This window comes from Nycticebus coucang, chromosome 8, assembly GCF_027406575.1.
Source record: "Nycticebus coucang isolate mNycCou1 chromosome 8, mNycCou1.pri, whole genome shotgun sequence".
Classification (NCBI taxonomy): domain Eukaryota; kingdom Metazoa; phylum Chordata; class Mammalia; order Primates; family Lorisidae; genus Nycticebus; species Nycticebus coucang.
Window position 1 is genome coordinate 77,709,559 of NC_069787.1, and position 14,404 is coordinate 77,723,962.

The 14,404-nt window shown below is 34.6% G+C and overlaps 1 protein-coding gene across 50 annotated transcripts in view; it reads right to left on the reverse strand.

Moving 5' to 3' along the window:
* Positions 1-14,404, reverse strand: part of CLASP2 (cytoplasmic linker associated protein 2) — a 238,037-nt gene that overhangs the window by 53,187 nt on the left and 170,446 nt on the right. For 31 of the 50 annotated variants that reach the window (XM_053598623.1, XM_053598629.1, XM_053598633.1 and 28 more), the window contains 2 exons: positions 5,768-5,931; positions 4,890-4,968 (listed from right to left, as the gene is read on the reverse strand). In XM_053598623.1, coding sequence (XP_053454598.1) covers positions 4,890-4,968; positions 5,768-5,931 — 243 coding nt within the window. Of the gene's footprint in view, positions 1-4,705; positions 4,757-4,889; positions 4,969-5,767; positions 5,932-14,404 lie in introns of all 50 variants that reach the window. The other 19 variants (XM_053598615.1, XM_053598620.1, XM_053598627.1 and 16 more) reach the window with 1 other exon arrangement.

Below are 14,404 nucleotides of genomic sequence, written 5' to 3' on the forward strand. Positions count from 1 at the left end.
AAGAAGTAAAATATCAGAATAAGGTTCTAACTCTTGTACATTTTTCTCTTCCTGCTTCCAGTAAAATAAAGTGACAGAAGGGATCAAATTACATTCTTCTTTCGTAACAAATGAATTTTAAAAAGTATTTATACAAGCAGTACTTTACACAAGCAATAAAGGAAAAAATAGGCAAATAGGATTACTTCAAACTAAAAAGCTTCTGCACAGCAATGAAACAATCAACAGAGTGAAGACAACCTTCAGAATGGGAGAATGTATTTGCAAACCATGCATCTAATAAGGAATTAATATGCAAAATATGTAAGGGATTCCCACAATGCTATAGCAAGAAAACAAATAATTTAATTAAAAATGGGCAAGCAATGTGAACAGACATTTCTCAAAAGACATATAAATAGTCAAAAGGCCTATGAAAAGGTGATCAATATCACTAATCATCAGGGAAATGCAAATCGAAATCATAATGAATCTAAATGTTTGTACCCACACATTAATTTGAAATAAAAAAAACAACCCCCCCCAAATCATAATGAAGTATCACTTCACACTTGTTAGGATGGCTATCATTATATGAAATGTCTGATTTTGAATCAAAAGTGTAGTTTATTATATCTCAACCAGGAAGCAGTACAATTAACCAAAATATATGCCTAAACTCCCAACACAGTTTTGTCAGCTTAATGGTAGCTTGTTTATGCCAGCAGTGAAGAAGGCTAGAAAGTGAGTGGTGATGAAATCATGAAAGGTGTTTTCCATAGCTTATTGAGAATTGAGTATTTTTCCTTGTAAGAATTGGTCCAAAGCCTGGAAGATGTGGTAGTGATGCGAAGTCTGGTGAATATGGTGGATGACAGAGAGTTTCTAAGTTCAGCTTTTGTAGTTTGACCAGTGTTTGTGCAATATGTGGTTGAACATTGCTTTGCAAGAGTATTAGCCTGTCTCTATTGACTAATGTTGGCTACTTAATCCCAGGCATCCTCATCATTTCATATAATGGTTGCAGTAGACATCCATTCTCATTGATTGACCAGGTTTCATGGAACTGCAGTGGATAATACTAGTACTGGACCACAAAACAGACACTATTACCTTTTTTTGATAAATATTTGGTTTTGGACTGTGTTTTGGCACTTCATCCCTATCTAACCATTGCTGAACACCTGGAATTGTCAGAAAGAATCCATTTTTCATCACATGTAACAATATGGTATAGAAATGGTTTACCTTTATGTCATGACAGCAAAGAAATGCAACCTTTGAGAGGATGTCTTTTCTAAGGCTTGTTTAATTCACATGGAACCCATCTATCCAGCTTCTTTATCTTGCTGATTTGTTTCAAATGGTCCAATGTTGTTGCAATAGTAATGTCAAACCTTGCTGCTAATTCACATAAGCTGAGGTGGATTTGCTTCCACTATAGCTTTCAGCTCAACATTATCCACCTTGGTTTCTAGTCAACCACAAGGTTCAGATTCAAGATTAAAATCACCAGAAAGGAACTTCTCAAACCATCTATGTGCTGTACATTCATCAGCCACATCCTTCATAGTTGCATCCTTCACAAATATTTTGTTGACATTTTGAGCGGTCTGTGCTGCACTGATTCCACAATGGAACTCATATTGGAAAATAACATGAATTTTTGACTTATCCATGGTTTCACAAAAATTGCTCTAAAAACAATTTGAAAGATAATTGCAAGGCAAATCGTGCATTTGAAAGAATGAAGATGTACCTTCACAGTAAAAAACAAAACAAAACAAAACAAAAAAACCCTTACAAGTGTCAAAGTGAAATGTCAGAAGTATCAACTGTCAAACTCAGAACACAAGGAAATCAGACATTTCATACTTAATAACCTGATAGTAAAAAGATCATAATGAGTGTTGGGGAGGGTGTGGAGAAAGGGAACCCTTGTCCACTGTTAGTGGGAACGTAAATTGGCATAGCCATTATGGAAAACAGTATGGAAGTTCCTCAAAAAATTATAAATGGAACTATTTTATTATATTCTTACTTCTATGTTTACTGCAGCACTATTCACAATAGGAAAAATATGAAATTAACCTAAGTTCCCATCGATGGAGGAATGGATAAAGAAAATGGGGTATATATACACAATTGTGATAACATGGTTAAAACTGGAGGATAATATGTTAAGTGAAATAAATGAGGCGTAGATAGACAAATACTTAACAAGGAGAAACAGAAAGTAAAATGGCAGTTAGCAAAGGCTGAGGGGTGGGGAAATTAGGGAATACAATTTTAGGCAAAGGAACAGATTCATAAGACCTGTTGTATATGATAGAGACTACAGTTAATGTGTTATATATTTGAAAATAGTTAAGAGAGTGGATTTTATGTGTTCTCACCACAAAAAAATGGTTAGCATGTGAGGTAATGCAAATGTTAAATAGCTTAATCTAGTCATTTCACAATGTATACATATATCTAAACATCATGTTGTACACCACAAAAATGTGTAATTTTTCTTGTCAATTAGAAAGAAGTTACTATAATTTAAATAAATGTATTACGAAAACCAAAAGTTAATCTATTAGCTCTCAGAAATGTGTTACGGATAAGAAAAGAGACTTCTGGTTAGTTTTGTAGTAACAGGCAAAACTAAATTATGGCAGCACACAATATTCTGAATTTTGATGCCATGCCAGCTTCTAACAATGTGACTAGCTGAAGGGTGACTATATGAAATAAAAAAAGGACATTAGTGTGTTTTTAATTTGTCATCATCAATAACTGAATAAATTTATTTGCACTATGTGAATTTCAATAGTGTACTTTCTTGGCAATTTATAGTCATGCAAAATTTTAAAAGATTTCACAGAATAGGCATGTTTACTATAACAACACAGGCAGTCCCTGAGTTATAAACATTTGACTTACATATAACTTGCACTTAAGAATGGAGGCTATTTACATTAAGCCCCTAAGTTACAACATTTGATCAACACATAACTCCTGCTTAATGAATGGAGGCTATTATAAGAAATAGGTAAATGTACCTTTTCCAACTTACATACAAATTCAACTTAAGAACAAACCTACAGAACCTATCTTATTCATAATTTGGGAATTACCTGTAGACCAAATTACCTCAAATGGTTAATGTAATCATTTGAATGTATGATATTTTACAAGGTTATACACAGTCTATAATTTTAATAATGCAGACGTGCATTCTTTTCCAGAGAAGAAAGAACAATCTAGTTGCTAAGGCATGTGTAATTCCACAGTGTTTGTGAAACCCAGAGAAAGAGACCAATGAAAATTATACTTACTTTAAAAATATTACTAATTTAAAAAAAAAAAACACTTTGTTTTTACCATTTTTACCACTGATTCTTTTTTGACATTTAATCACAAAATACTTTGTGAGAGGTGTAAAATTTTATACAAAGACCCAAAACTCTTATTTCTTAAGTTGGCTTGGACCAGTGGTTCTCAACCTGTGGGTTGTGACCCACAGGAATTGTAAAGGGTCACGGCATTAGGAAGGTTGAAAACCACTGGTTTAGACCTTCAGTTGCACTGATGCCTTATATGATGTATTTTACATTCATTTTTAATAGTGCTTGAATATCATCACAAGTACCTACATCATAACATTCATTACAGTTTACAGCTTATCATTTATTATTGATAATGATGATAAAAATTATAAGTTTTGCATTCCCAAGAATATCTAGCAAATGCCTTGGACATAAAATGCGTTCAAAAATGTTATCAATAATAGCAAGTAAATTATTCTTCTGCAGGTCACTTTGCAAAATCAAAACAGATGAAACCCTTTTCACAAAGCAGCTCTGAGAAAACAAAATTACATTGAATAAAAGTCAGTCCTGGAGACAAACATAATTGTGACTCTGAGGCACAACTGCATTTAAAAACGTAAGAGAAAAATTAATCCTGGGCAGTAATGCTTATGGAATTATATTTCGTGCAGAAGAGAGCAGAAAACTATATGACTTACATAAGCACATATGCTTGTTATTTCCCTGACTTTAATCTCATTTAATAAAACTCACTAAAAAACATCTTTAGTAAAGAATTCAGGGGCTTTTCCTTTATTACATATTAAATTGTTTTCTCTTTATGTTAAATTTAATAATCATTTAAAATCACAAATTGAAATCCACCCAGTTTTCATATCAGTTAGAAAATGTGTGCAAGTAACAATTCAGAAAGTTAATCCTATTTCCAAATTTTATGCACATTCAGAAATATCACGTTGCAAAAACAGAGAAAGTTACTATGTCAGTTACGAAGAACTGAACAATAAGCACTGAGATTAAACTTAAAAAATTTTGCTTACTAAAAATATAGATAGCCAAAACTGACATTTTACCTAAAATATCTATTAAAAACTCCTAAAAGTAAAAACAAAAAAAAAAAAGTATTGGGAAATCACAAACATAGAATTAGGTAAGACTTCATAGAGCAAGTTTGCATTACCAGCTCAGGGTTAGATGGCCATACTTGTGATGCATTCTTAATGTGTATCTCCATTAAATTTCTCCAGAAGAAAGTCTGACATTTAAATAATATTTGAAATAAAATATGTGCATGCGTAAAAGGCTTACAAAGGTTAGTAGTTGAATGTGGATGCATACAAATATTATCTGAAACACTGCAGAAAGAGTTAAGAAAAGAAACAATGCAGATGAACAAAAACAAAAAAAACCTTATAGCTCCAAAAAGAGTGAAGCTGGTCCCGAAATGCTGGCTTGACTGTCTGAAAGTTTATAAAAACAAAACCCACAGATTGAACAGCTTTTCATGTGACAGAAATACAAATACCAACATAACTTTATTAATAAAATATTTCAATTCCTTTACAATGACTTTAAACTAACTCAAATTTTTACCTTCAAGCTTGGTGTTTGAGTCTGATCAACTGTAAATCTCATTAGAATATTGAACTGAAGATCATTTGGAAAAGATTCTCTGAAATAAAAGCAAAGCAAAACAAAACAAAAAATTAAGTCAACAAGCAGGCATGAAATAGCAAAAAGACTATGCTTAATAGCAAAACATATTCAAACAGCATGCATGAAATAGTTATCTGTAAATGGTGTAGTTTATATGATAAGAGTATATAATAAAAGCATTCCCAGAAGAACATGAACATTTGAATTTATACCCACGACAGGGTTAATCAATTATAGTCTACCTTGCCTTTACTACAGATTTATTTGATATTTAGAAAAACATATTCAGTAAAAAGTTCAACATTCTTAGAAATGTTTCCCCACACCTAAAATCTGAATTCTAGACTCACCTCAACTTAGTAAATGGGTATTTGAAATAAGTCACTTCAACAATCTACACAAGAAAGTAAAAATATATCATTGGTTCAAAATCTTCTAAAAAGAGATTTTGAATATTTAAATGTATAATAAAACAATCTCTCAAAACATAGAAAATAATTTTATTTCTACATCAGATAGAATAAAATCTTCAACCTTATTTTGTAGATATAGCTTAGTTAAAATAAAAATAAAACACCACTTTGAATTCGACCAATATTAATAAAATTTTTACAAAAGAAATGCACAGTTTGATCTAAAGAGCAATATTGTACTAAACATATAAAGTGAATAGGCTATAAGGAATAATTTTCAAATAGAGCCCATACAGTCTAAATTGTTTAAAAGGATTTAAGAAATCTGAACTTTTAATACAGAAAACTAAATACTCCTAATTACTGTCAGGTAAACTTGAAATAATGTGAGAAACATTTTACCTTGTAATATCAAGGGCTTTCTGAACTTTTGCCTGAACGGATCCAAGCAAATCAGCACCCATTTTTTTTAGTAGTTGTGTCAGCAGTACAAACAACCAATCTTGAAGATCATCTTTGTGGACTTGTATGAAATCCACTAGAGTTTCCAAAAACATGCTGAACACCTAAAGTTGATAAAGGGGGAGGAGGGGGGTGGAAAAAAGAAGGAAATATTGACCTCTATGCTCAATTCAAAACTAAAATAGAAAGGAATACAGGAATCAGAGGCACAGCGATTGGCAGCCAAGCGGAAAAACAATCTCTCTTGCTTTTCATTGGACTCTGTGATACAAGAGTACATTTGAACTGTTATCCAACTTTTGTAGAAGTTCAACAATTAGCTATTCCATGCAGCATCACTTGGTAAAGAAAGTTTGGCCATAATGGCTGGCACACCTAATGTTATCAATGATGCCACAGCTCAAACTGGTTAAAATGAAATCCACTCTATATAAACTAGAGAGAAATAACTATGTATAGTCTCATTGACTCTTCAGCATTTTGGAAGAGTGGCACTTAATAAACCACAGGACCACTATACTGAGAGTTACTTTAAGAGTATAAAATTTATCTGGCATAATGGGATAATCAGAGAATCCTCAGATTTGTCAAAATGACAACTGTCACAAATATTTTGGTATGAGATATCTTATTTACTAAAACTGCCCCCAAAATAATTTTAAATGATCTGGGATAGCTACAACTATATCTAAAATAAAATAAGCCCATGGTAAATGTCTACATCTAAATTTCAGTGACTTAAAAAAAAGTCCTGGATGGCATATTAGTCTCTATTTCTACTGATGAATCTTATACTTGGTTGTAATATTAATCCACTAGCTTAAAAGTTTTTTTAAGATGAAAAAAATTTTTATGAAAGGAAGCTCATGGTCATAAATAATATATTGTATTAAAATACATGACGAGTGACCTATAATAAGGTATGTCTTTACAAGTAGAAATTCAACACCATAGGGGACAATTAAAATTTATTTCTAGGTAAAAAGTAAAAGCCTCTTTAAAAGTGTCAACCATGCCATATTATGAGACAAATTATAATCTCATACATAAATACCATGGTTTTAAAAATAGTTAATAATCTCAAAAGTTAGCTATGCTAACTTGAGAATTGAGGTTTTTGCTTTCAATGTATATTTTATTTCTTGAATTTCCTTATACAGTTATAAGATGAATTGTTTTTCTCTTATGTAAGAAATGAAGGATTTTTCTCGATCAGAATTACAACTAAGTTTTAATATTTGAATCTGAGATAAAAACAAAAAAACACAGGCCAGGTGCGGTGGCTCATGCCTGTAATCCCAGCACTTGGAAGGCTGAGGCAGGTGGACTGCCTGAGCTCACAGGTTCGAGACCAGCTTGAGCCAGAATGAGACACTCGTCTCTAAAAAATAGCCAGACGTTGTGGTGGCTGCCTGTAGTCGTAGCTACTTGGGAGGCTGAGGCAAGAGGATCACCTGAAACCGAGAGTTTGAGGTTGCTGTGAGCTAAGACATCAAGTGAGATTCTGTCTCAAAAACAAAACAAAACCAAACCAAAAAATATATTTTAGTGATTTGCTTAAGTTCTATATTGTAAAAGCAGAAACTATGACTACTTTAAATTTTCTAATACTCCCTGGTCCTCAGGCAGTGTTTTCCTCAAGACTGTTCTCACTCACAATGTAGATTCCTTTAGATTCTCTTCTCTTTTCTAACCACCCTCAAACTTGGCTTCTCTCATATTCCTAACTTGGCTGACTGTTTTGTTTAACTGTCTACGGCCCTCTCCTTGGTGCTCAGGATACTGTGAAGGAATTTCACTAGACCTAGTCTATGACAAGTAAGCAAATCTCAAAGGTACTTATTCTTACTGCTACCTGGAAAATCTGTCATTGTTGTGTTGGAGTCAGTTTGTACCTGCATCAAGAGTTGATTATTAAATATTCTGAAATTTTGTGAGGTGGTTGGTAGCTTAAAAATCAGTCATGGTTTAGGAGTATTTACAGCTCAGAAATAAGCAAACTCAAACCATGGTTTCCTGCCTCTCCCCCACACCTGGCTTACTAGCACCCCTACTCTCATTCTTTAGTTTATTTTCACCCTAATTTCAACTCTTGCCTTTCCTGAAGATTCCAACTATTTCCCATACAAAACTCCACTCTTAAAATAATACACATTAGAATGCCTAAGTTAACTCTTCTATTTTATGAATAAGGAAACAGAGAACCAGAAAATTAAGCAACTTGCCCAATATTTCACAGCTGGTCAATAGGTAGGCCAGGACTTGAAGCGAAGTCACTTTCAGTTGTGTTCTAGCAACTCTATTACTGTATGACTCACTTCATCTACTTTACTGTCATTCCACATTTAATTCTCCAATGACTTTACTCTCACTTTGATTTCCTCTATTCCTATCCTTCTGATAATCATTTCTCCAAGAAAGAAGTGATTTTATTCATTTTAGGGCTAATCTCTCTCGTCGGTACTCATGGTCTCTAACATTACTCTTTTATTACTCATATCTTTACTGTTCTTCTCTACTCTGCTTACAGGTGCATCAGTTTCCATCTTAGTGCTCCTACCAATTATCTTCTAATTGTGGCATGTAATAGCTTTTTCCTGAGTATGTTTGGCTATTCTGTAACTTGACATTGCCTTCCTCTTATTATTTCACTCCTTTCTGCTTCTCAGCAATTCTCCTTTTACATCCTAAATGTCTTTATCTTGATTCTCTTTTCATAATAAGTGTGACCTCTTTGACAAGGTCTCTCTGATCTATCCTATGAAGCACTGGAATCTCTAAAATAGCTTTTGGCCTTCCCAAAATCCGTTTATCACACTATCCTTATAAGCACTAAAACTTTCTTACCCAAGGTCTGAATTTCTGTAGTAGCCTGACTTTAGTCTTTATATTTCTTGCATACCGGTACAGGGGTCAGCAAACTATTTCTGTAACATGACAGACAGTAAATATCACAGGCTTTGCATGCCAAGCAATCTCTATTGCAACTACTCAACTTTGCCCTTGCAGCACAGCCTTAGATACTACATGGAAAAATGATCATGGCTATGTTCCAACGTAACTGTATTTACAAAAACAGGCAGTAGAGCAAATTTGGCCTGCAGGCTATAATTTGCCAACTCATATGTCTTTTTCACCATCAGACTGTGGTATAGCTTTCTTGACAGAGATAAAATCCTTTACTGTCATCACTGTCTATAAGATAATACCTCAAATCCTTAAGAAACTAACTCCAAACTGATCTTGGACTATCTGGAAACATAACTCACATACCTCCTTGATTTCCTACCACACCACTACTCCATTCATTTACACACACAGTATGTGATGCTGCCCAAGTCTCAGCCAAGAAGCTTCTTGGACTACTTTAAATGATAGAATAGCCACTGATTTTCTGGACTTGGAACTAATAATGGGACTAGCTATTTGTGATAGTATTTAACTTTTTTCTGTTAATTCTATCTTCCCATCTGGAACATACCATTTGAGAATAATGAATATATTTTAAAATAGTCTTGTATCACTAATTAGAACAACACTCAAAGTTATCAGAGGCTGAGGACCAAATAAAAAATTGTTCAATGAATTTAAGAATTTTCTCTTAAGTGAAAATTTACCCTATAATCAGTAGCCAACCCTTTTTATTCAGTGCAAGGGAAGACCTTTCTTTCATTCTATCCAAGATTAACTTATTTTTATTTCCTATAAACTCTCTGACATCTCCCTTCTTTTTTTGGACTCATGCTACCATTTCCAGGAGGCGCTTTCTTCTCATGCTAGCATATCCAAAGTTTATGTTCCTGTCAAGATCTGAACTGAAATTTTCTTTAAGAAGATTTCTCTAAGTACCCTAATTTGGTTAGACATAATGTGAATAGCTGAATTAAAATGTAGACACACTATTTATTGTACTCAACATATAGAATTGTACTATTATCTTTCAAAAATACTTATATCCTATCAATGGTACTTACTAAATGATCATATAGATGACCCTTGAACAACACAAGTTTGAACTGTGTGGGTCCATTTATACTATGTATGTGGATTTTATTTCATCTCTGCCACCCCTGAGACAGCAAGACCAATTCCTCTTCTTCCTTCTCCTCTGCCTACTCAACGTGAAGATGACAAAAATGAAGACCTGTATGATGATTCAGTTCTAATTAAAGAATAGTAAATATATTGTCATATTTTCTTAATAACATTTTGTTATCTCTAGCTGACTTTATTGTAAAAACACAGTGTATAATACATGTAACATACAAAACATATGTTATTTGACTATATTATCAGTAAGGCTTCCTTACCTATGATTAAAGAAAATGGAAAGTGGATATGCTAATATAATTCTAGGATAACACTGGTGATAACCATTTTATTTCAGAAGAGAAAGTTGAGAACTACTGATCTATAACTTACCCTATTTGCTTTTATAGAATGACATTAATAGAATGGGAAAGTACAAGTAGGAAGGTAGGGGCTAAATTTTTTTAATAATTGTGAAACTTGGGAATCATTTAAAAATAATTCAGTAGAAGCAACTTTCAATGGAATCAATATATCTCACAACAGTAATTTGTCGGGAAAGAATTAAATATTTAAGCTATTATAATTGAAGCAGCTGTTTCTTAACCCTCCCTTACAGCTTAGGTGTGCCAGTCATCAAATACAGAAGAACATAATCAAATTAGATTAATTAGTAGATTAAAAAGCACATCTCCAAACAGAATGACAGTTTGCATAACTGCAAATAGCACTTCGTGGATTGCAAAGGGTCCAACACTGCATGAACTCTTTGGGAGAGAAAAATAGAGAAAAAGGGTTAATTTCACAGTCATGCAGTAAAGTTAGGTTTCCAACAAATATTGAACCAACTTACTCTCTATTGAGAGTTCCAACATAGGGGACAGCATGCAAAAAGAAAAAAAGAAAAAAAAGAAAAACACACAAATTAGTCGCCATCAATGCAAAGTTCCTGTATGGAAGAAAAACACTTAGAAAATAAAAGTGACAAATGTTTTTCAAAGTTTTATGATAAACTCAAAATAGTTTTTAAAGTAAGAGTCAAATGAATAATAGTATGGGAGAAGAATATATGATTTTCTAGTGTTTCTCTTTCACCTTTTTCCTTACCAAGAAAATTTAAAAATAAAAACAAAAACCCTTCTTTTCCAGACTCCACTATCCTTGAGGCTCAACTTCTGGAAAGCAGCCAAGAATAACAGACACTAACTCCTATTTTTTTTTTTTTTGGAGACAGTCTCAAGCTATTGCCCTGGGTACAATGCCATGGTATCACAACTCACAGCAACCTCAAACTCTTGGGCTTAAGTGATTCTCTTGCCTCAGCCTCCCACGTAGCTGGGACTACAGGCACCCACCTCAACGCCCAGCTATAACTCCTATTTCTGAACAGAGCTAACATTTGGTTCTAAACCACAGTACCTAGAATTTTTTCCCCTTTCTTTTTCTAATTTTTTTTCCCCTCAGAAGTAATACTTTCTCAAGTTAAATTATTTCTGTAAAGTTTGGAACATTACTGTTTTTTGGAGGCAAAAAGTAACTAACGATTTATTTTTCCCAGATATGTGTTAAGGTCTCTTGATCCAACGACTACAGGCAGCTGAGTTGCCTAGACCAGCGGTTCTCAACCTGTGGGTTGTGATCCACAGGAACTGTATTAAAGGGCTGTGGCATTAGGAAGGTTGAGAACCACTGGCCTAGACACTTGTCAGGAGACCATATGCAAGCTTCTAGGTAGGGTATTCAATTTTGCTCCATTTTAGTAGGCACAGATTAAATTCCTACCCAAAGAAATTTAAGATAAAGAAAATAAATTGCCAAAATAAATTGAAAATAAATTCAAAGTATGCATTTCAGTGTAGGTACCTCTTTTCAAAGAGTTCCTTCAGAGTCAAATGACAAACACAGGGGATAGATTTTGGCATCTGATACTGTTTACATCTGAGGAAAAAATGGCAACTAATGCTGCTTACATTTGAGGAAAAAATACAGAACAGTCAAAACAAAAATTTTCCTTCTGTAAAAAACATAAAAAGGAAACATTCTGGGAACTGGAGAAGGTGGTCAAAACTGAAAGGATATGGGCTGCTGCTCACAACCTGGTTGTCTAAATGTCTTATTTCAGCTGAGGACAATAGGTAGTCTCAACCATGTTGGGCAAAAGTGACAAGAACTTTCACTTATCAAGGAAACCGGCTACTACCCAGAATCTGTTAACACAGAGACTGAAATGCTAACTTTAACTTAAAAGAACCTAAGAAAACCCACTCAATCCAATGGTCATGGTATGAAATATCTCCCTTCTAGGAGCAAAGTTTTATACAGTGTCTGCCCTGTGAGTTTTTTGAGTATAGGTAAGCGACTCCAAGTGGAGATCTTCAGAGTGAAGATTTAATCCAGGCTTCAAAAAGATGTGCTACCCAAGCAGAGGCCCAAGAATGCTGAGTTGAGGAAGAAAGGGAAGTATCCCTGATAGCATATTTCAAGGCTATAAGGAAAAGTGCATGGCACATGAGGGGAAATTAACTTAATTCAGGCTAAGTTGAGAGGGAGGGGGGAATAACAAAGAAAAATGATAGGCTTTGTTTGGACATTTTCTTGGGGTCAAATGAGCAATCACAGAAGGATTCGCTAGTAGAGAAGATTTACCTTTTAGAAAGATGAATCAAGGAATCAGTGTGAAGGAGAATTTAGAGATGGAAGGAGTGTGTGTGTGGGGTACAATGAGAGAGTTGTACCATGAATTAGTAATGAGAATGGAGAGATATTCAGAAGGCTGAATCAACAGCATTGAGTGAAATTTCTATAATAATGCCAAAATTCTTCACTAGAGCAACGAAGGGATGGTGGTATCATTAAACAAGATAAAGCAATGTAGGAGGAAGAGTAGTTTTGACATTAAAGATAACCAATAGGTATATGATCATTTAAATAAGCGTAAGAGAAAAATACAGGCTGGAAATACCTATTTGGTACCTTTTAGGATAAAGCAGGTAACTGAAGGTTCAAGATAAGGTAACTCACTAAAGAAGAGCAACTAAGGCAAGACTCTACACAGCATCAACATTAGGAAAATAAGCAAAGAAATTGGTACCTAAAAGGTGAAATAAATGGCACAAAGAAGACTGAATTAGGCAGAACAGAAAACACATCATTTTCCCTAGCCCATACCACATCCTTAAAATGATATAAAAGGCATGATGAATAGACTCACAACAAAGCTGGAAAACAAAATAAGGAAATCAACAAATTGGAATTTGTGAGAAATTCATGGATAACCAAGCAGATGGGACCATGTTAGCAAGAGATAGGATACAATACAGGATTTATATATCTAACAGCACAGCTACAACTCAACAGGAGGGCAAGTAGAAAGAGTGAATGGCTTTATATGCAGTTCAGCTTGCTGGTTGGAGGCAGGAAATGGGAGTTGTTCCTGGGTTCCATGCTCTGGGTAAGCTAAGAGACTAGGACATATGTTGGGCATGAGATAGGGAAAGAGGTGAACAAGGCTAGAGTTTTGAGCACATAGAATATTTGATACAGTCTCCATGTGGGAAAGGAGAGAAAACTGAGAGGAGGATTACCAACCAATACTAAGAAACTTAGATAAAAAATCACAAAATCAGATACACAGGCTGGCAGGAAAAGATAGGGACTGTGTGATTTCACCTAGCAGGTGCCAGAGTACATTGTTTCTCTTCAGCCCTGGCCAAACTGCAACAGAAAAATAGCCGGGTGTTGTGGCGGGCACCTGTAGTCCCAGCTGCTTGGGAGGCTGAGAATCGCGTAAGCCCAAGAGTTAGAGGTTGCTGTGAGCCGTGTGACGCCATGGCACTCTACCCGAGGGCGGTACCATGAGACTCTGTCTCTACAAAAAAAAAAAAAGTTCCTAACCTTCAAACAGTGACATGAGCTGTTAAGAGTATAGGCTTCTGAATATGTTTCTATTTCACTGTCAAAAGAGTTGAGCAAATAGAATAGGGATCAGTAAATTATGGCCTGCAAGCTAAGAGTAGGTTTTATAATTTTAAAAACTATCAAAAGACTATTTAGTGACAAATGAACATTAATCCTAGCACTCTAGGAGGCCCAGGCAGGTGGTCTGCTTGAGCTCAGGAGTTCGAGACCAGCCTAAGCAAGAGTGAGACCCTGTCTCTATTAAAAATAGAAAAATCAGACAGGTGTTGTAGCTGGCACCTGTAGCCCCAGCTACTCACTAGGCCAAGCAAGAGGATCTCTTGAGCCTAAGAGTTTGAGGTTGCCATTGCTATGATGCCATGGCACTCTACCCCGGGCAATAGAGTGAGACTCTGTCTCCAAAAAAAAAAAAAAAATTAATGAACATTCACATATACCATACTGGATTTAAATCTTTAGCTGGATTTTAGTTTATGTACAAAGTGGGATTTTGATATAGTTAAGTAATATCATAAATAATGTTCAATGATAAAGTTTTATTGCAACCAAGCAACATTCATTTGTTTATATGTTGCCATTACGAATGCCTTAGTGTTGTAAGGATAAAACTGAGTAGGTGGGACAGAGACC